Source organism: Parambassis ranga, chromosome 17 (genome assembly GCF_900634625.1).
Source record: "Parambassis ranga chromosome 17, fParRan2.1, whole genome shotgun sequence".
Classification (NCBI taxonomy): domain Eukaryota; kingdom Metazoa; phylum Chordata; class Actinopteri; family Ambassidae; genus Parambassis; species Parambassis ranga.
In genome coordinates, this window is record NC_041037.1 from 3,615,896 (window position 1) to 3,638,140 (window position 22,245).

The 22,245-nt window shown below is 41.1% G+C and overlaps 3 protein-coding genes across 4 annotated transcripts in view; 1 reads left to right on the forward strand and 2 right to left on the reverse strand.

The window, feature by feature from the left end:
* ankrd12 (ankyrin repeat domain 12) overlaps nt 1-4,418 on the reverse strand; it is a 28,416-nt gene extending 23,998 nt beyond the window's left edge. For both annotated transcript variants that reach the window (XM_028426927.1, XM_028426926.1), the window contains exon 1: nt 4,243-4,418. The gene's annotated coding sequence lies outside the window, so the exon portion shown is untranslated. The remainder of the gene's footprint in view (nt 1-4,242) is intronic.
* Nucleotides 4,419-5,695: 1,277 nt separating this feature from the next.
* ndufv2 (NADH:ubiquinone oxidoreductase core subunit V2) lies at nt 5,696-10,067 on the reverse strand. Its single transcript, XM_028428247.1, has 8 exons — nt 9,914-10,067; nt 9,103-9,165; nt 8,117-8,179; nt 7,758-7,874; nt 7,435-7,603; nt 6,949-7,058; nt 6,281-6,357; nt 5,696-5,887 (listed from the first exon to the last, which is right to left on the reverse strand). Exons 1-8 carry the CDS (start codon nt 9,953-9,955, stop codon nt 5,794-5,796), a joined length of 735 nt encoding a protein of 244 aa, XP_028284048.1. The 5' UTR covers nt 9,956-10,067; the 3' UTR covers nt 5,696-5,793.
* Nucleotides 10,068-10,849: 782 nt separating this feature from the next.
* On the forward strand, nt 10,850-20,529 carry acss2l (acyl-CoA synthetase short chain family member 2 like). The gene is made up of 19 exons (XM_028427235.1): nt 10,850-10,886; nt 10,958-11,174; nt 11,307-11,502; nt 14,025-14,116; nt 14,620-14,723; nt 16,221-16,293; nt 16,450-16,525; nt 17,118-17,202; nt 17,361-17,498; nt 17,616-17,786; nt 18,387-18,520; nt 18,638-18,770; nt 18,866-18,922; nt 19,082-19,162; nt 19,259-19,367; nt 19,447-19,515; nt 19,603-19,779; nt 19,997-20,071; nt 20,146-20,529. Exons 2-19 carry the CDS (start codon nt 11,051-11,053, stop codon nt 20,271-20,273), a joined length of 2,022 nt encoding a protein of 673 aa, XP_028283036.1. The 5' UTR covers nt 10,850-10,886; nt 10,958-11,050; the 3' UTR covers nt 20,274-20,529.
* The last annotated feature ends 1,716 nt before the right edge of the window (nt 20,530-22,245 follow it).

Genomic DNA, 22,245 nt, shown 5'->3' on the forward strand with positions numbered 1-22,245 from the left:
TTGTGTCAAGACGTTAATGTAACCCAACAGCTATGATGCTGCATGTCACTTGTATTATGTACAGTAACAAAAATGTACCAAGCAATGAGGAAAATACTTCTGCAGTGCTATTGATGCTGCCACATCAGAAAAGAAAGTAGAATTATGGTGTATCGTTTATATGCAAGGGACTACTTAACAGTAGAGTTGGGTGTTCTTCAAGGAGTGCCAATAGAATTACATCAAGAGTCCTCACTCATGTTAAATTATTTGCTGACAAATTTCTTAAGTGAAAGCCATAGTGCAAAGCAGTCATAACTGTGGAAGTGAACAATGCTCACGCCAATATTTGAATGCAAAATACACAGTTGAACAGGACAACATCTTTAACCAAGCCATACGCAAAATATTCTGAATAAGTTCAAGAGTATACCAAACTTTATAGCCAGAAAGCTAAGTCAGCACTAACATTAGTGGCATGGCTGCAGCCAGCGCTGCACCCTCAATCAACAGAAAGTTTGGTAACAGTCTAGAGACGTTATTGCTGGAGATAACTGGGTTTTTTCCACCCTTGATTTGAAGCTGACTGCATCTAAAACATGCTATTCGGTAAAAAAGCATGTTCGGCAAAGTGGGTGACATTCATGTTTATTGTAATACCTTTAGGTGAATAAATAGAATCACTAAAAACTTAATCAAATAAAAACCAAATACAAGTGTTACGTGGGTGTTAAGTTACAAGCATCCACAAGAGTGAAATCTGAATAATGTAAATTGTCTTTAGAAGAAGAATGTAAGCAGGCGCTGATATTCACTATTTTTCTGATAATCAATAGTCAATTTTAAAGCCAATCTGCCGATAAGATTCAGGTGCAGCCACAGTCACAGCATTACAGTCCCCAGCAATGTCCAGCTCAATGTAACTGGTTAGAATTTAGCCTATCAGCGCTAAAAGCTACTGCCCCACAGACGGGCAGCACCAGGCTGCAGAGTCTGACTGACCTGTGTCAGCTGTCAGTGGCATTGCAGACATCTTCCTGTGATGACAAACATGCCTAGTAATTTCCCACTTTATAATGGAGATTGCTAACGTACAATTAATCATACTAAGGGTGGATCTTTAGCTGGTGTTTTAATGTTAACATAATAGTTGTATTGCTAAATAACAGTATAGGCAACTTAGCTTGACAAGACTCATTAGCTGCGATTATGAACATGAGCTACTTTGAATGGAAGAGCAAATGTTATATTCCTTTGTTAAGCCAGCCGACTAGTGAAAATCTAAACTGGTCTAAACAAATAGGGCTAAAAGTTATATGCACGTCCCTTGCTGGGACATACTACTCTGTCACTATCAGCCCCGCTAGCAAAGTTGCAGATCTTTACTAGCATTACGATCAAGCTGTCGCCATTTTACGTGGAGAGGTGCAAGATGTAGCAGAATATTAGGCTCAAGAAGTAACAGAAATGCGGTGTGTAAGGCTGATGGAACGACACAAATAACATGGCAACATAGTCACATATAGTGATGGAGGCTTTATTTGATATTTTTCTAGTAAACACTAGTACGCCGATTCAACAGTAGCCTGTGTGAAGGCATTAGAGTAGCATATAGGATTTGACCTCTTCCTTGTAGTGACACAATAACAGAGAACATTTAACTGACTGAACATTAAGCTGTCATATTATAAAGCAGGATTACTTTAAATTCAGACATTCCAATGTGCTATTACAAAATAGGTGTTACTATCCAATAAGCATAAAAGCCAAGTCACTCGTTTGTGCAACTTCTGCAATTGTCAACTTCTACTACATTATGTAAACTGGTATACTTTGTCACTCTTATTTACACATACATAACTACTACGTAATTATAGTTCTAACAGGTCCCTGCACGTTTTTGTCATATAGACAAATATCGGTCTTAAATATTGGTTGTAGATCTCCTAGATTGGTAATAATGGGCATCAGCCCTGAAAAATCTATATGGGTCAACTGTGAGTCCCTGAACCCAATAGCTGCAAGGGTACCTACCAACTGCACAGGTGATGGAAAACCAAAACAAATGCTGGTGTTGAGAAGAGGCTGCATGAAGAGGTCACTACATGCATCTATCTGTCTTTAACTGAACAGAAAGACAACCAAATGTGCAAAAGAAATCTCTCCGACTTAGACAAAGGAACAATGTGATTGTCAACATTGCTTTACACAATACTATAGATGCCCATCCACTGGGTAAAGGTAGAGTGAAAATGTTTGTGGTGTTGTGTCTGCAAGGGAGCACAATCCTGGCCTTGGCCTAATAAATTAAATAGAAATTACAGCCATGCTTCTTAATTCATTCATGAAAAAAAACATAAACATGGCAGCTTTATTCTCCCAAAGAACCAAAATAAACACAGAATTTGTAAAGAGTAAATGTGTTACCATGATCATTTCTAATGCAAATTGTTTTTGTAGCATATTCTCAACTCTGAATAAATGCAATGGGGAATCGGTACAGACATGTCAAAACATGATGTATCATGGAAGACTGATGTTTGCTCTTCGTCATTCAAAACCATGTGATTTTATCAACTAATTCATCTTCACTGGTGTAACGTGTGATAATGAGTGAAATGACTACTTTGATCAACTGAAAACTCTTTTCCTTCCATGGTGTTGTGCTTTCATTTAAAACCTGCAATAGGGCATAAGCTACCATGCTGCAATCTAGTCTTCACACAGTTTTGCATAAGAAACATGAACACATATTGTGTTGGCTTAGTGACTGTCTATTATCACTTGGAAGTGTCTAGAATACTGGTCGTATTCAAACCCCCCCCAAGTCATCAGAATCACAATGACTGCCTTCTAAATTTCTTTTATGTATATTTCTGTAAACCCTGAGCAGCCTGTTCAGTTAAAGAAATAACCAATTAATGAGCATTGTTAACATTTGCTTTTATTTTCTTGTGTGTAATTATATCATAATCCAGATATTGTTCAGGAACAGTCAGAACATTTGGTGTGTGTGTGATCAAATTGTGAGTTTTGTCATTACAAAAACAAAAAATACAGTATAGAACACAGAATGACTTATTGAGATACTTCATTTAATTCATTCTAATTCATGATTTGGTAATAAATAGCTATACAGTGTGTGCATGAGCACGTAAATATCCAGTAATATTACCATGATTTGAATCTGGTTGTAGTTTTATAGGCTTTTTTAAAAAAAAAATAGTGTGTAAATGGTTTAGTGGAACATCGACCTTTAACTGCATGCATTTTCCTATTTCTGGTTGCTGTATTGTGATCGGTCGATGCACAGACAGCCATCTAAAAACAGGCAGCTTTTGTGTCAGGCAACACACCCCCAAGATGTCACAGTCATTAGGCTGGGAGGCACAAGCTCCTGGTTATTCATGCTATGCTAGTTTCTTGTATAAATCAGAAAAATGTTAGCTATATTTTTTTTTACACTAGATCTGCTAATTCTGTGCTAACTGTAAATAAACGGTGACTGCTAGATCATTGCAGACAACACCACCCACCTCACGTAACATCATGTCGCTCGTGCTGTTCTTCAGTACATACCAAGCAATGTAGATGAGCGCTAAAATGTTCAACTTGATTATACAGAGTATGCATAAAGGGCTGGAATATTATGTCATGTTATGCTCTGTATGCGTTTTACGAATGGATATTTTTTTCCCCCCTCAGTGCTAATATGTGTGGTCAAATTTAAAGAGAATTCAAGTTCACGTTTCACGATTATATTGGCAATAATCAACACAAGAGAGCACGGCACAGCCTGAGACAAAAGCCCATTGACTGCAGCCCCTTCACTGCCCTCATAGCGTTCCCCCTCCCCAGCGCCTAATCTAGCTAGCTAGCAAGCTCGTTTCCAGTCTCACACAGCCTTCGCTGGCTGGCTGGCTGGCTGGCTGGGGCTAACCCAGCTCGCTCTGCTTCGCCCCGACATTTCCCCACCCCCCGATCGGCTTTCTTGTACCCTCGCTACAAAAGCAAGCGACTCAATCGAAACGCAGATAGTTGTGTGAATTTTTTGGTTAGCAAAGAGACACAAGTCCACAATGTGTGTAACGCACGTGGCACCACCAAACCCACGCAAACACATAACATATTCCATTTTAGCACGCAGTTTACGTCAAGTTAGCTTAACATTAGCCTGCTCGCTGTAGAACTTAGCCAGATGGCTAACGTTGACTAGGATTTTTTGTTTTTTTTTTTTTCCAACAGACCCTGTTTTGTGCTTACCTTTAAACTGGGTTACACGTTCCCACCGACTCATTCGGGTCCCACTGTATGTGAATATTGCGCAATATTAACAGTTATTTCCTAAATATTGGACGTTAAACCGTAGCCTACGGCTGTGTGACGTTCATCGCTGGTTTTGAAAACATCCCAGCCGTTCGTCGCTCGTCCTTCTCCGAGAAAAGCCTAGCAAAACATGCAAGCGTCGTTCCAATTGGTGGAGCCGAGTCATGTGACCACCTGAGCCCCCACCGAGCTTATAAAGTCTCCGTCTGCTGGACAGACTGTAGATGGGTATGTGTCAAACGAGTTAAGGTTTATTTTACCGTGTCTGGTGCGTGTGAATCCGCACCGCTGACCGTTAAGTATGTCATTTGTTCTGTCAGATTTGGCGTGTATAGCACATGTAAAGTGTTTTTATTTGCGAGTGAATTTTGCGCTGTAAGGAACGGGAGAGGGAGAACAGGAATGGCTTCTTGACGTCATCTTTTCCGCTCCTGTGTTGCGGTCGGTGGGAATTTTCTCGGAAGTTCGCGGCTGAGGCTTTAATGGCGGGCTGCTGTCTGTTATTGCGCGTATGTGTACATAGTTTCATTCACAGAATGATGGCATTAATCTGCCCCTTTCAGCCCTCCGATTCTTTTGTGTGAGCCAGCGTTGAATTGGTTGCGCAGTGACATTTGCATCACGGTGGATGATACGCGCATGCGTCACGGTGCATGTTGCGGAGCAGAGTTGGAAAGTGGGGGAGGGGCGCCGGCTAGACACCAAAAACGCCACCGGGGCGGGATGGGAATGAATTGACAGGAGCAGTTGTAGGGATGTGGGCTTAAAGGGATCCAAATCTTACTAAAGAGGGGCATTGTAACATGCATTAAAATAGCTTGTTATCATGAGAGTGGTATTTTGGTAGAACTTTTGTCATCTTGTGCAGTTTTAAAATGAATGTGATAGTGAATAAATTCTATAATCTTACTGCAGATATGCTGGATTGTCACTGTGGCTGGTATATAGTATATGATGGATAGTCAAGTACAACCTTTTATAAGCTTGCCAGAAAAGACTGTTCCTCAAGTGGCATTGACAGAGGAAATAGACATAACCCTTAATTGATCATGTAGGCAACTAGGCAACCTTTATCTAAATTAAAAAATAATAAATAACCTTCCCCTAAACAATGCCACAATATTTGAGGTGTTATTTGTTTAAATCCAGAAAGAAACATCACTTTAGTACAACCCTGTAAACCTATCAGAGCAGGAAAATATTTGGCTGAATAATAATACTACAAAATGATGTTATGAATATACCCATCATGACACCTAGGGTAGTTTTATGTTTTTTGGATAGTTTTGTGTAGAAAGAAAACATGTCCAAACTATAATCTGCAGCACTAGATCTGTTCATTACCGTCTCTTTCTTGCAGTTGGTGTAAGTGACATATTGACACCTAGAAAACAGGTACATGAACATTTTATTTACAGATGTTTGAGTTAAACATAATAGCTTCAGAGATAACATGTCTTATTAATGAACTCAAGCATGAAATAATGTCTACAGGTCTGGTCTTACACCAAACCCTGGTCCCGTAGGAGGTTCTGTCAGAGAGGTTAATCCACCTGCAGGCTCGCAGGAGAAACGGCCGTTCCTACAAGAGAAGGAGATAAGGTCATAAGTTGCATTGTATCAGCACATAAATGGAAAAATACATGATTGATATTAGGGATGTCCCGATCCGATCACGCGATCGGAAATCGGGCCCGATTACGTGATTTCAGACTCGATCGGAATCGGACATTACCTCCCGATCAGGACTCAAATATATATTTATTAGGGCTGTCAAAGTTAAAAGTTGCTGCGTGCGGTCCGCGGACACACACACACACACGTTTTGCTGCAACGAGTGCCTTTATAGAAAGTATCGGATCGGGACTCGGTATCGGCAGATACTCAAAATCAAATGACTCAGACTCGGACTCAAGGGCAAAAAAACCTGATCGGGACATCCCTAATTGATATTTTGGGTGCATTTAGCATGTACCTGGGGCCTGGTGGTGGAACTCTGCCCGCTTTGAGTTCATCTATTATATCCTCAATATCCTTCGGTGTAAGGTCCTCCTGGAAATAGAACAGAAATGAGGAAAAGGGAGAAAAACACAGAGCTAAACAATGCAGCTGGGTTATTATATCCTTCTGTAATAAGTCTATATGGAAATTATTATATTTTCTAAAATATCTCAGGACAGACAGACTACCAAGATTATTCAGCAGGACTATCTGTGCTGCTCCTACGCACTGACATCTGCTTAGGTTGCAATAGCGGAATATCCCAAGGTGATTCAGTGCCGAATTGTTTTCAAATAACGTTTAACCACAAATCCACAAAGAGAACTTCTCATATCAAATCTGACTCACAGAGTCGATCGTTTTTTAAAACCTAGTTCATGGATGAGACAGTGTTTGTTATTCCACCCATATTATTAATATCAGATTGATTATTTTTCTGGTGTGGTCTGTGTAGTCAGAGCCTTGCATGTCCAGACTGTGCCACACCTGCACTGGTATCCAAAAGGGGGGAAAAAAGCTGGAAAGATGTATTTTTCTACAGACATTCTCCACAAAACCCATTCCAGCCTTTAATCTAATTTTGTTAATTTAGTTATAATGTTCAGTAAGAAAGCCATCTGTGCAGAGGAGACGAGCTCTCACATAATAGTTGTCATTGATCTGGATCATTGGAGCATTCACACAGGCGCCCAGGCATTCCACTTCTATTAGAGTGAACATCTTGTCTGGAGTAGTCTCACCAACTTTAATACCTGTGGAGAAAAACCAAGAACTGCTTTATAGTCAATCTGCAGATGGTATAAAAAAAAACAAAGATTAGCAGTATAGTCCGCCACGCACTTTGTGAGTGACAACAAAATGTAAAAGCTCTATTTTTGGCTGATTTAAAGAGCAAACAAATGTGTGTCCTCTTTCAAAAATCACACAGCCTGAAGTTTGTTTTCTGCTTTGCATGCCTTCTAGTTTGTTGTTGTTTGAATACCAGTGACAACTGTATATTTTACATTTGTTGCTTAATCACTGTTTATCTCAAACATACACAATAAAAAAAAAAAAAAAGTTTGTTTTCATCTGTGCTCTCGTCCATTTATTGGCTTCTCAGCATAAAATGGAAAAATTCTCTCTTACCCAGTTTGTTTTGGAGGGCCTCCAGGATGCTGTCTGAGTTGCAGAGCATGCAGGGGGTTGTTGTGCAGATCTGAATGAAGTATTTTCCCACGGGCTGCCGCAGAAACATCGTATAGAATGTCGCTACTTCATATACTCTCATTGGAGGAATTTCCAACACCTCAGCGACCTGAAAGAAGAGTTACAAATATTTAAGACTCACTTTGAATGTAATCTAATGTGCTGACATTAAGTGTATTTATATAAAAATAACAATTTTAGTGCTGCACTAATTTGTTTGGCATCAAACTGCTGGGAAACATATTCTGGAAAAATAAGCATGCCTTGTTCATGACAGAGATGGGAAGCCATCCATGTTGCCTCTGGGCTAAATCCAGCACTGGGATGGTGGCTGCTTGCTTGTGTCCATGGGGGTACATTGAAATGATTGCTTCGATCCTCTGCAGAGGGAAATGATACATTGAAATTACTGTGCATTCCTCTTTTGTAATATGACAATAAAACTGTTCATACAATAGAATGACATTCAGATAGTTACAAAAATTCCATGGTACCTGACTTTAAGAAGTCTAAAGGGTTCAAGTTTACTCAAGAACAAAAGTGTATTAACAATGGCATATACAAACCTGAAATATTAGATTTGGGTTTTGAAGGAAAAGACACCGCTCAACATCTGCCTCACCTTTTTGTTTTCCTCAGTAAACTCAAATGGAATATCAGGGTTGTTGTCAGGAGTATCTCGGTGCTAAAACACAAATACCACAATGTTAAATGAGTCAGCCTAATACAGTTTGCCACAAATCAAATTTATCAGCCAAGCTATTAAATTCTGTTTACAAGCTATCAAAGATCTGCAGCTGTTATTATGGGTGGATGTTCACTCACAGGTTTAGAAGCAGCTAACAGTGTCTGATAAAATATTGATAACCCATCATGTAAGCCCAGAGGGGAAACGGGTGCTGCCATCTGACATGAAAAACTTTCAACACAGATAACAATTGTTTTCTGCTCCTGCACACAGTGTCCCCCTATGAGAAGCAAAGTCTGAGCAATTAGGAGCAAGTACCAACTTTTACATGTAATAGAGCCTGAAGTTAAACCTGTAAACAAATTGCATTCCTGATTGAAGAAGAACATATCTCACACTGGCCAAAAACACTTGACTTTACTGTCAAGGGACAGTGAAACCATAGCTATGTTTCCATTGCATGTTACATGTGATGTTTTTGTTATGGCTCCGAAGAAGCTCCCTGGATAAATTAAAAGGGTTGTGTAAACAGATACATTTGAGATTTGTCCAGCAAGAATAATTAGCAGTTATCTATAATCTTCTCACAGTAATGACTACCAGTAATACATTTTTGAACTATTTTAAATAATGACAGAAAAACGGCAAATACAAAAAACTTTGAATTACTGTAATACCATTAAAAACAGGCTTGTTTCTAATACAATGTTTTGGACATTATTCTGTCAATTTACATATTTTTTTTAGCACTAAAATGTAATCAAATCCTTACATTAATTGATGTGTTTCTCCATAAGCTGGTAAAACACTAAAAGCCAACTGTGATGTGTTTACCACACACAAATAATAGTTAAACCAGATGATAAAGCATCAGCAGCTACTCTTTAGTTGACCTCCTCTGCATAGAAGCTGAAACTCACCACAAAGATCCCTCCAGCTCCAGCACGTGCAGCAGACTGATGCAGACTCCTGACGTGCCTTGCCTGCAGCACAGAAAATAACAGGTTAAGTAATTTATAGTATTGTGAGGGAAAAAAAACTGATAATATGCAATTTCCCCATTGTGGGACTAATAAAGTTTTCTTAATAATAACTGACTACACAGAAACACTGCAGACGTGAGAGACTTGGACATACTTTGTACCATGAAATAAATTACCTGGAAGGATCATTTGAATAGTCAGATAAACAGAAACTGTATTTACAAACTTAAGATTTCTCAAGATACATTAAGTGGCTGTTTGTGAGAAGCTAAGCCTATCACAACATGGGATAGATACCGTTACATCCAAATGGCTCAAGTACTAATTTCGTTTCTGTTGAAATTAAATCTAAAACAAATAAACAATGAAAACACACCACTGCATTACACATTAACACTAACCCAACATTGAATAACAGCCAATACAGCACAGATTCAAATGCTTGTGTTTTGCCATACTCTAAAGCCAGATGAGTTACGCATTACATCGATAACGAGCACTACAAAGGCAATAGTTCCATGCAAATGCTGGTATCTTTTTCCCCTTTGCATAGTATTATTATTCTTTACTAATCACCTTGTAAACGTTTGACAGCAGCGTTAGCTAGCATGCTAGCATTACCCAACAACAGTTAGCTTTGCGGCCTTCACTACGTGCCCTTGTGAGGAGTCAAACCATTTTCTCTTAAATAATGACAGGGCGCATTTAAACGTTTCCCCAGGAACATAAAAGAACAACACAACCATACCGTCTGCGACACTGCTGAGCGAACAGCAGCAGACAGAAACATTTTGAGGCTTGACGTTTAGTCCCGGTGCGTTAGCAAATGGACGGGACAGCAGCAGGGGGACATCAACACTAGCGCTCTCGCGTTCGATTACTACGGCCTGACGCACAGCGCTACGTACGTCAGTCTCTGCGCCACTAAATCGATCCCAGATGTAAATTGGAGCCTGTTGAAAACAATACGAGCCCACATCAACATTTGGACATTTCCCCGTGCGATGTTATGTAACCTAATTGGTAGTTCACGTTGCATGTTTACCGGCGATATGTGGAGCAGATACACCAAATAATACAAAAGAATATGTTTATGATTAACTATTGCTTATTACATTATTATAAGCAATAGTCATCTATCAAACCTAAAATGCTAAAAATGTTTTTCCAGTAAATTTCGACTAAGATGAAAACGAGATGCTACACAAAATAAGATACTGCTGTTTTTTTTGTTCTTGTTATGCACATTGTTTTTTTCACGTCTCATGTACTTTTAAAGATGATATGCTAGTGATAAAAATACCTACATTGTTTGTTATAGTGCAAAAATAACATTATTTTTTTGTCACAGTGCAATAAAGCTAAGCAGGGTTATACAATGACGTCCTCTAGAGAAGTAAACTTGAGGAAAAAACTGGTGCAAGTGACACAAGGATTTGAAAATGATCAAAACAGATTTCTGCTGGCTTTCAGTGATTAACTGCTGTCCCTTCAAATAGTACACATCAAATCAAATCTCTGGCTGCCTGTCTGAATCCCCAGTATTCATCCCTACTGCACACCTCCTCTCCCTCCTCCTCCTTGGAAACATAAACATAATGTGATCAGCAGGCCAGGGAGGGCTGATCCAATGAAAAAGTGGGAGTGCCGCTCCCTTTAAAGCGTATTGGCTGCCCTGACACTAAGCAGACTGAGCAGAGCCTGCAGATCTGGGATTAGAGGTGGGTCTTTATGCATGCAAAATTGTGCTGCTTCAGTGCAGGAGGCCTTATTGTGCTCCTACCTTACCCAGGAGGATCCAGACAGCTCAGTCGTGACTCCAGATTAGCCCATTTTCTGACTCACCCTCAGATGATATAGGCCTGTCTGCATCTGTCCTTCCACAATGGTTGTACCTGAGGCTCAGGACGAAATGTACTACCCTCCTGATGACCTGCAGAGGGATGCTCATGTGCCTGATTTCAACTCCTATCTGGCATTGTACAGGAGGTCTCTGGAGAATCCAGAAGGTAGGTCAAAGATGTCTTGTATTTGTAGAAGAGTGTTTCCTTGCAGTTCAGCCCTCTCTGATCCTGTCTGTGTGTAGTATCCCCTTTTGATCAATCATATCATCACTGACAATAAGTCTCTCTTTGTCTTAGCTTTCTGGAAGGAGGTGGCTGATGAGTTCTTTTGGAAGAAGCCGGCAACTGGTCCCATGCTGCAGTACAACTTTGATGTGACAAAGGGAAGCATATACATCAAATGCATGGAGGGGGCCAAAACCAACATGTGCTATAATGTCTTGGACAGGCATGTGAGAGAGGGAAACCTCGGTGAAAAGGTTGCCTATTACTGGTAAGAAGCAGGGTGCCTCTGGAGTGAATGATGGCTTTGATGGGACATGCTGCCCAAAGTTATGTCCGGTATTCTGGTCAATAACAACTGCTGTGTCCCCTGTGCTGACCCTAAAGTGCCAAAACATGTCAGCACTTCAGTCTTCCTCCTGCCAGAATCAAAATAGAAATGTCACTACAACCATTCTTTTGCTGTTTTCAGCACATGTTTTTGCAGAATAGAAAATTGATTACATATCATTTTCTAGTTGTCTGCTCTAAACTTTGTTTTTAATATGTTGTCATTTGCTGCACACTATATAAAAACAAACCACACACCTCTGACAATTCACAGTAAGAGCTATACTTTTATGTTGCGCCGACATTGTATTGTATTTGCACAGTCAACTGAAGAAGCTTGGCAAACAAGAAAAGGTTGTCCTGCAAACTCAGCAGCATGTGGGTTCAATGGAACTGGGCACAGCGGAGTGTCAGCCACGTCACCCACATGGCTGTCTTAATGCTGTTTTTTGCACCACAGTAAAAGTATTTATACAATATGTATCTGGTCAAGTGTTTGGCTTGACAGTTACAACACACAAGGAGGATACATGTGTGACATGCAACTGTGACTTTAGCGCACACGTCCAAACAAAATCTGTCAAATTGCGTTAGTACACCACACAAGATGAAACCACAAGCTTAATACTGAGAGGTACAAAATGTGGTCATGCTGGGTGGAAGCATATTATATTAAAATCCCCATCTGAATTATTAAGGTGGAACCAAATAGATGTTATTAAACAAATTGCATTATCTTCCACAACTGCAGTTGTCATAATGAGATCTCAGAGAGATTTTACTTTTCACTCTTAAGACTAAAAAAGGCAAAGCATCTTCATTTGAACACATGAATGAATCTACAGAGCATAGATACATATTGCATAGTACACTAAGAGCAATACTGTACATTAAAAGACATAAAGTACACACTAAATATTAAATAAGCAACACCATTCAATAACAGTAATAACATACATTATGTTGTCCGCTTTGAAGTGTTACTACAAACTGCTATTTAGGCAGCAGGCTACACATTCTGGAAATGGTTTTCTCCACCCCAACAGCTAAATCCAGCCTCACCATGTTTGAATTTTAAGGCACTTGACCTCAGAGCTTTAGCAGGCTTACAGCGTGACAGTAGTATTTTGGTCCTAAACCATTAGGTGATTTGTAAAAGTTTGTAAATGACAGACTTACAGACACACACTGTCCTTTTCATGTAATTTCAGTATCTATTGCACTGAGGCTCGCAGAGTTTCCTCACTGCAATCATTCATTTCACCAGTGTTAATTTTGTTGACGAATCATTTTCGTCATAGTTTTCGTTAACGACCTTTTTTTGCTGATAAAAACGAGACGATAACTAAATAAAAACTAACGCACGGTGCCAAAAACGAAGACGAAATGGATTGACACTTTCGTCAACGAATAAAAACGAGACGAAATTATTGATGGAGACGAGATCCAATCAGAGCAAATTTTGTTTGTGGAAAGGGAGGGACGAATCAGGAGACGGCGGCAGAGAGCCAATCAGAAGTGCTCTCTCTGTGTAAGGACGTTGCGCCGCGATGCTGGAAGAAGGCGTCCTCATGCATGGTCACACAAAACAGGAGAACAGACACACAGACGGTTTACAAACCGTGCGGAGCGACTATCAGCGGTAAAAACAATAAACCTGAAGCGACATTTGCAGACGAGTCATCTTAACTTCCGTTCAAAGATACACGTGACAAAATCTATAAATGAAGACCCCGCTGCTGATGGTTTTACAGCATGCGACCTGTTTCTAAGTTGTCACTGAAGTGTTTTGCTGTAGTTATGGAGGATTCATGAAGAAGGTCATGACTGAACAGTGTATTCAGGGAGAGCAGCTCACTGTTCACTGCTGCTTTTGTGAAAAGGTAATAGCAATTAAATAAAGAGATGTTTGTTTCAAATAACACAAGTTAAAGCTGTGCCTGTTTTTATTGCACAATCAAACCTTAAATATTTCATGAAAAATATATATCATAGAATTTTAGTCGACTAAATCCACGGCAGATTTAGTCGACTAAAATTATTTGATATTTAGTCGACTAAAACTAGACTAAAACTTTAAAAATGTTGATGACTAAAACGTGACTAAAATCAAATGACATTTTAGTCACAAGACTAAAATAAAAACTAAATCCGAAATTGCTGCCAAAATTAACACTGCATTTCACCAGCCTGGAGATAAGGTGGACGCCAAGTTGTTGCTGTGTTTTTGGCTTGATACCATTCTGTCTACTGGCATGCCAATCATGGCTGTCCTGACAGGCATCCAAACCTAACATAGACACAGTCACGGTGGGAACAACAGGTTATCAATCCTGTGAACTCACAGAACTCACAGTAAAACCACGTGTTGACTGACAGAGTACTTTTACAGGAACCTCATTTACAACAATCAATACAAGCTTCTTCCAATACACTGAATGATTTTAATGTGTTTCTTATCAGGGAGGGAAACTCACCTGACCATCACATGACCATCACCTACCGCCAGCTGCTGAGCCAGGTCTGCCGCTGTGCTAATGTGCTCAAGCAAATGGGTGAGAACAATTAAACCAAAGTCAGAGGAAGTGCTTTATGTAGATCAGACAAATAAATCTACGAGAAGCATTTTCTACTGCAGCTGTCAGTGTGAAAGTATCATGTAATGTATTACATAAGTGCATGTCTGATATTCTGACAAATGACAACACCAGCTTTGTCAGTGCATGATAATATTAATTGTCACAACCCCACAGATATAGCTATATACAGTATGTCCATGCAGTTGTTACAGACATAGAGTACAACGTCTGGCTGGAGACGTAAATTTAAAGTTATTTGTGTGTTTGTATTGCCTGTAACCTGGTGGCGGCCATGATGTTTTTGGCCGTCCTTCCATACATACACACATCTTATCCAAAATCTTAAGAATATATTAGATGAAAGTTCAGAACAGGATAAAAACATGTTAAAATTCTGCTTTAAGGGATTCATAACATGGCTGTAAACCGAGGCGTATCTTGTTAGCACAACACAGTAATCCTTGTTTCATTTTTAAAAGGTGTGAAAAAGGGCGACAGGGTGTCCATCTACCTGCCCATGATCCCAGAGCTGGTCTACACAATGCTGGCCTGTGCCAGGATAGGAGCTGTTCACTCCATTGTGGTAAGTGCTGTGATGAAGCCCTGTATGTTTTATCTGTTAATCCAAACTCTGTGTAACATACAGCACCAGTGCTTCACCAAAGTGTTGCACACTTTCCTCACAATCTTCCAGTCACTTTATTTTCTACTACTGTGTCTGGTAGGTTCCCATCTGTGTGCCCTCGATTAACGTCAGTTCAAACGAAGTCATTTTTGCAGACGAACATGCTGGTTGCTGCTCTGACCCCATTTTACACAAGAAAACACCTGAGCTCCTGCCTCTCTCCGTGCAGACTGCCCTGCTCCACCAGCTATCAGCTGTCTTCTGTGTGAACATGGCACTGCCAGCACCTGCACTCACATTATGTGGGTCAGATTTTTACTGGCTCTCTCCAGCTTGGGAGTCAATTTTGCAAGCAAGCCACCAGTTATTTTTGATATTTAACCTTCCTCTTCCACGCAAAGGTTAGCAGCCCTGTTAAAAATATCTCCGGGCAGCAGCTCCAAGGTCTTTTTATGACTTGCTAAGGCCTGTTTTTGGCAGGCGTGAGTTTGACCTTGTTTTGTGCTTGATCATTGTTGTATATTATCCAAGTCTGACTGCTTATTATATTGCACACGAACAACACTTAGCACCAGCCTGTTGTGTGTGACTGTTAATAATAATCATGAGTTATCTTGGCATAAAATTCAATCATAGCTGACGCCAGACAGGACGGCCAATCGTGCAGTGACATTTTGCTGAATCCAGAGTCCTCAGTGACCTGATTCATAATGCTTTCATCAGCACTGCAATGTTACACTCTGTGAACTATTGACCTTGGCTGGAAAACAAGTGTCTGGCAATCATATAAAAGAGTAATTAATGAATGTCTGGTTCATTATGTAAGATTAAACAAAGTTACTCATCTATAAATGGTGATGGGGACAGCATGCACCGTCACTGTGACGGTAGAAGGATGCACTTTTAACAACTTCCTGTTTATAAAAGGTTTAAAATTTGGGAAGAGAACACTCAAGCCTATTGTCTACTATTTTTTTAGCACCCTACATGTAGTAAATATACAAAATATATACATTTTTGGGGCACAGGAACGCCTTTTATCAGGATTCTTTTAGGGCTGTTTTTCAGGAAAAATAAGTGCCTAATGTACGGTAGTGAAAGTACTGAAAAACTGCCAGCCAAGGCTTTGTTAAACACACAACAGTACTTCATGTTAACAATTGTGCAAACAAGCTCTCAGGAAGGAAAATTAGAGCAACACAAACAGTGTGTGACAGCTTCAAATAGTGCTGCTCCATCTCAACTGAATGGTCAAAGAAGCAAAGAAACAGTTGGCTAATGAGTTCAATTCAAAAAGCTGGTTCTGAAAACTTACCACCCTCTAGTGGCAGAATATTCTGTTAATTAACCAACAGTCTTGTCTGCTCATCTAGGTAAAATTAGCAGGATAACAATAAGGAAGAAAACTTCATATCTCAGACTTTTTTTATGTAAGTTAATATCTCATGCCTGCAGTTTGCAGGTTTCTCCTCTGAGTCTCTGTGTGAACGGGTCATGGATGCTCAGAGCAGCGTACTGGTGACTGCAGGTAAGTGCAGCAGCCAGACCAGCTGATTTAAAAAAACACATATATGAAGTGTTTACGTGCCAGAGGACTGTAAAGATGACATGTCTGTCCATGTGTCTACCTACCTGTTCCTCCCTCTCTCTCTCCGTCTGTGGCTCGTCCTTTTGTCATGTACAGATGGTGTTTTCAGAGGAGAGAAGCTCATCAACCTGAAGCAGATTGCAGATGAGGCCCTGGAAAAGTGCAGGGAAATGTAAGTCTTCCACTTCTCAGCAATCATCCCTATTTACACTCACTGCTGCCTGTGGAATATGAGTCACAAGACACACACACACACACACACACTGTGCAATCAGCTGTTATCAGAGATGTTAAAGAAACACACTGCTGGGCTTTTACATTATGAGGTTGCCGGGCAACATGCACCACTTAGATTCATCAGGGAAGCCCAAGCTGCTCATCTCCCATGGCAACGTGAGCTTGGGAGGGACGTGAGCGCAGGAGCACAGCATGATGGGAAGGACTGCGTATTGGGGTTGTCAAAATTAAAAAAAAAAAAAAATCATTTAAAAATTCAGACATCTCATACATTTTCTGTGTAAAACAGTTCTGTCCTCTCCTAGCTCTTCACCTTAAAGTACCACATGTACATGTAGTTATTCACTATGTAATTCAATATCTAATTTCTAAATAAATTGCATCATTGAAATTGGGAAACAGCAGTGATGGTGCTAAAATGTTGAGCTCATAAAGTGAAATTCTTGATTAATTGGAAAGCAGGGCAACATGTTTTACAGCCATGTAAACAAGGTATTTATGCTTTTACTGCCCGTCTTTCCTCACAGATCATCATGTAGTGTCACCAAATGCCTCGTTGTCAAGCACCACGCACTGAGGACAAAAAGTGGCGCTGCATGCAATAAACTACAGGTAGATCCATTTTAAAATATTATTATGATGAAGATTATACACACATTATACTCATTCATTAATTTTCCAAATATTCAGAATATGTCTCTGTAGTAAATCAGACTGTAATGAGCAGTTTTGTGTGTTGGATGTCTGCCCTGTTTTCCTGTTGCGTTCAGACCCCCTGGGACTCAGAGTGTGATGTGTGGTGGGATGAGGCAATGAAAGACTCTCCTGAAGAGTGTGAACCTGAGTGGCTGGACGCCGAGGACCCGCTGTTCATCCTCTACACCAGCGGCTCCACCGGCAAACCCAAAGTAAACACAGGAAAACTCTTCATTTCTTCTTATTTTTCCATAAAAAGGAAGTTAATTTGCCCTCAATGTGACAGTGTAAACAGATTTATGTTCCCTGCATGTTTGTGTCTTATTCAGGGTGTTCTCCACACTGTCGCTGGTTACCTGCTCTACACATCACTGACCTTCAAATATGTTTTCGATCATCACCATGACGACGTGTACTGGTGCACAGCTGACATCGGCTGGATCACTGGTCACTCCTACATCACATACGGTCCCTTAGCCAGCGGTGCCACTAGTGTTCTAGTGAGTTGAAACACTGTCATGAAAGTGAAGATTTAAAGCTACAACGCACAAGTAACAATGTCCTTGTATTGTGCACTGGAGTCCCAATGTCTGTCATGACATTTATACTCTGGAGCACCTGAGCCCACTGATAGAGTACGCTACAGTGAGTGCACTTTCAGATCCCAGGAAAAAGCTACGCAATTCTATCTCTGTCTCCTGTTGAGAGCAAAAGTAATTTAAGTTTCAAGACGATAATCTGGTTTTTGGAAAAAGTAAAAAGCTACACAATCGGCTTCAAATAACAAGTCCTGAGTCATTTACCTTGCTTCTTTGCTCTCCAACAAACAATTAATGATAACATGTGCTAGCAAGCTAGCTAGCACCGATTATTGAATTTGGACCCTGACACAAGGTGGTCTAGAGCAAAATCAAATTAGCTTAGCTCTTATCCCATCGGCTGATCCACAGGCAATCTCCATATTGTGTGACCTATGAGAGGAAACCTTGACAGAGTTTGGTGTTTCTCTCACTGCCATAGGAAGACAAAAGTTCTGCACTGTAGCTTTAAAGATGAGAAACCAATCATGTGTGTGTGTGCTCCTGTGTATGTTCTTACAGTTTGAAGGTATCCCTGTCCACCCACACATTGGACGGTTCTGGGAGATCATTGAGAAGTACAAAGTGACCAAGTTCTACACAGCTCCTACAGCCATCCGTCTGCTGATGAAATACGGCCGGGAACCTCTGCAAGAGTAAGTGAGGCAGGGACATCATTTCAGTCCATAACAAATTCATGTGAGTTAAGTAATTTAAGTTAGAGAGAAGTATTTCTTGTCCTGACACTGAATGATGTGGTGGCGAATGGACAGGTATGACCTCTCCAGTCTGAGGATTCTGGGTTCTGTGGGCGAGCCAATCAACCCCGAAGCATGGCAGTGGTACCATGAGGTGGTCGGTCAGGGCAGGTGTCCTGTGGTTGACACCTTCTGGCAGACAGAGACAGTAAGAACCACACACACACACACACACTTTAATACTCACATAATGCCAATATCAGCATTACCAGGGAGTACTTATGGTCTTTTATGTCTCCACAGGGAGGTCATGTAATGACTCCTCTACCTGCTGCCACTCCACTGAAACCAGGCTCTGCTGTAAGTGACAACACCTCATTCACACTGACATTTCTATGTGTACACAGGTTATACTGGTAGGGAAGGAATGTGAGCATTTTTGACAAAATCAGAGCAGGAAACAAGGATTTTGGAGAATCCTTGCAGCCACACAGGAACTTAAATCGAATCGTATTTTAGACTTTTCCTTTCTTCGGGGTGGAGCCGACCATCCTCAACGAGCACGGAGAGGAACTGGAAGGCGAGGCTGAGGGTTACCTGGTGAGTTTTCACTCACTGCAACCTGTGTGCAGAAGACAGCATCCAAATGCACACACAGGCGTGTGGTAGGAGTAACACCTTCATGTTGTCCTGCAGGTTTTTAGGAGGCCCTGGCCTGGCATCATGCGCACAGTGTACAGAAACCACGAGCGCTTCGAGAACACCTACTTCAAAAAATTCCCCGGTTTTTATGTGACCGGTGATGGTGAGAGTCACACTTACAGACTCAATGTCATGCAGGAAAATCACTTTAATACCAAAGTGCCTGTTTTCTCCTCTGTCAGGCTGCAGGCGAGACAAGGATGGATACTACTGGATCACAGGGAGGATAGACGACATGCTCAATGTGTCAGGTACTTCAACATCTTAAACACGCTTCTTCTTCTTCAGAAACTGTTCAGAACATTTTCTAATGTTTTGTTTGGTTTTGTGTCCCTCAGGCCACCTGATGAGCACAGCGGAGGTGGAGGCAGCGTTGACAGAGCACCCAGCTGTGGCGGAGGCTGCTGTGGTGAGCCGACCTCACAAGGTGAAGGGAGAGTGTCTGTACTGCTTTGTCACTCTGAAAGACAGCAGGGAGTTCAACCACACCACGGTGGAGGAGCTCAAGAGACAGGGTGAGGCTCTGACTGTTCCGACCAAAATTACCTGTGAGGGAAATAGCAGCTTTTGCCATAAGAAAGTCCCTCACACAACTGCAACCATGACTGGTCATGTGCAAGAAAGGATAGACCAGTATGCAATCAGGAAAGATAGATAGATAGATGTTTAAAAAATTATTGTGAAGAAGTTATTTTAAAATTTCTCTGATTCCCCTCTGTGTACTTTTCTCAGTGAGAGAAAAAATTGGACCAATCGCCACACCAGACTTCATTCAAAATGCCCCAGCGCTCCCCAAAACTCGCTCAGGTACGAGCTCGGCTCCACTTTAACCCGTTCATCTATCCATACCTCCTCTTCTCTAACACTTGTCTCCTATTCAGGAAAGATCATGCGGCGAATCCTGCGGCAGATCGCCCGCAATGAGAAGGACCTAGGCGACCTCTCTACCCTGGCCGACCCCAAAGTGGTGGAGGTCCTGTTCAGCCAGCGGTGCGAGGCTGCGGCCTGAACAAAACTTTCATCACACACAGGCGAAGACAATCACAAAGATCTGGTTCTGGATCGCACGGTTTTTGTGTGCACTCACTTCGGGACAGAGTAACAGGGTTGGGATCAGAGAATTGTACAGCCGACACAGAGAGATAATTGAAAATGTCAAATCAAATGTCAGAGGTTCTTTGTGTCGATGCAATGATACCGGTTTTGCATATTGGGCCAAAATGTCACATGGTAAAGCCTTTCATGTCTTGTTTGTAGAATTTGAAAACTAGCTTTGCACAGCTTCTTTTTGACTGACAGATGTATATTTTCCATATTACCATAGAATAAACTGTTAAATCCATCTGCTGCATTTGTTCTTTCACCTTCCAGCTCAGTGGCTGTTTCCTGCCACATGAGGGCAGCAATCATCCTCTGCAGCTGCACACACACACAGCTATGATGACGTGATCTCTGCAGCAGGGCGCAGTGATTACAAAAAGCTTGTTGAAAAAAACAAAAACAGTAATCTGTTTTTTTTTTTTAAAGCCGTTGAAGAATGCTGCAGGTTGTTATTAAAGTACCTCAGCTCTCTTCCTGATGATGTTGTGGAGTCGGAGGACACCTCCTTTTGTTGGCTCCTCCACACCCATACTCCATGTCACATGGGGCAGAGGACAAGGACGAGAGAAGAGACCCTGTGACGGGCAGCGTTACGTCATCAGCCCCGGCGGCAGCAGGAGAAGTGGTTACTTTGACAACCTTTTCACCACCAGCATCATCTTTCTCTCCACCCTTCTCCTGTGGTTCCTCTGGTCCCAGCAGCTCCCCGCAGGTGTTCCAGGTTTGATTCTTCCTAAACAACAAAACAAAAACCTACAGAGAATTATAATAACTATGGTGACCTAATTTATTATCAAATCTGAGCATATGTACAAAATTTCAAATTCTGGGTGTTCAATTGCACTGATATTACATCATTAATTAAGAGCCGATCAATTCATGACTTAAGAAATGAGGTCAAAACAACTGTTGAAGACACAAACACCCTTTTGGCAAAATATGCAGCATAAAAAGTTCTTAAAAAAAGTTTAATTGAGGTTGCAGTAAGACATTCAAGGAGTCACAAACTGATAAAAGTAGAGTCGGGTTGGAACCAAATCACATTAACACATGGTAACTATTATTGTTTTACTTCTGAATTTCAGTCTTGGAAATAAAGGTTTCATCATCACACATCTGAGTCTGTGCAGAAACAGAGAGAGAGTGTGTGTGTGTGTGTGTGTGTGTCAGTGCCATGAAGAAGACTGGGCACATCCAAAGCAAATTAGAGAGACAAAAGAAGAATCAAGGAGGCACCAAATGAATGGCGTCTTTTTGTTTTTGCTCTTCAAAAGACAGACAGATGGTCCAACTGAACCCAAAGCCACATCGAACGTTTTTTTTTTTTCTTCCATTTTTAGGTGCCGAAGGAGATTAAAACCTACGAGTTGCCTGACAAGGAAAATTGTTCACTTGATTTGTCATCTTCAGATTACTACCACTTTCCCAAGGAGGAAGGAGATATGGACCGTTTTCAGGAGGGTTCAGATGCTGAGAAAGTGTGTAATTAAAAAACACTGAACTATTAATCAGCCTTCATCGAAATGTTGGTTAACTACAACAACGGGAAGCTGCTCAGACCCTACACCCTGTCAAAAAAACAACAACGAATGATTTCACCTATCGTGGTTTCTGAAAATATTTTGTTTCTGGACATATTGTTTCTGATTGTCGGCCAGTCTGAGCGCCGGCTCTGCTGGTTTAGTTCAGGGTTCAAATGGTCGTCACACTCCTCCACACAAAGGGCCTGTCTGTTTGCTGGTACAATGGTGCATTTCTTGTGGAGCTAAAACCCCCAAAAGACTCAACGTCCAGCCTCTGCCACGCTGCCGCCCCAGTGTGAACACACTAGAAGCTGCTCCGGCCTCAACAGGAGCCTGTGGATGAATAATAAGAGAGTG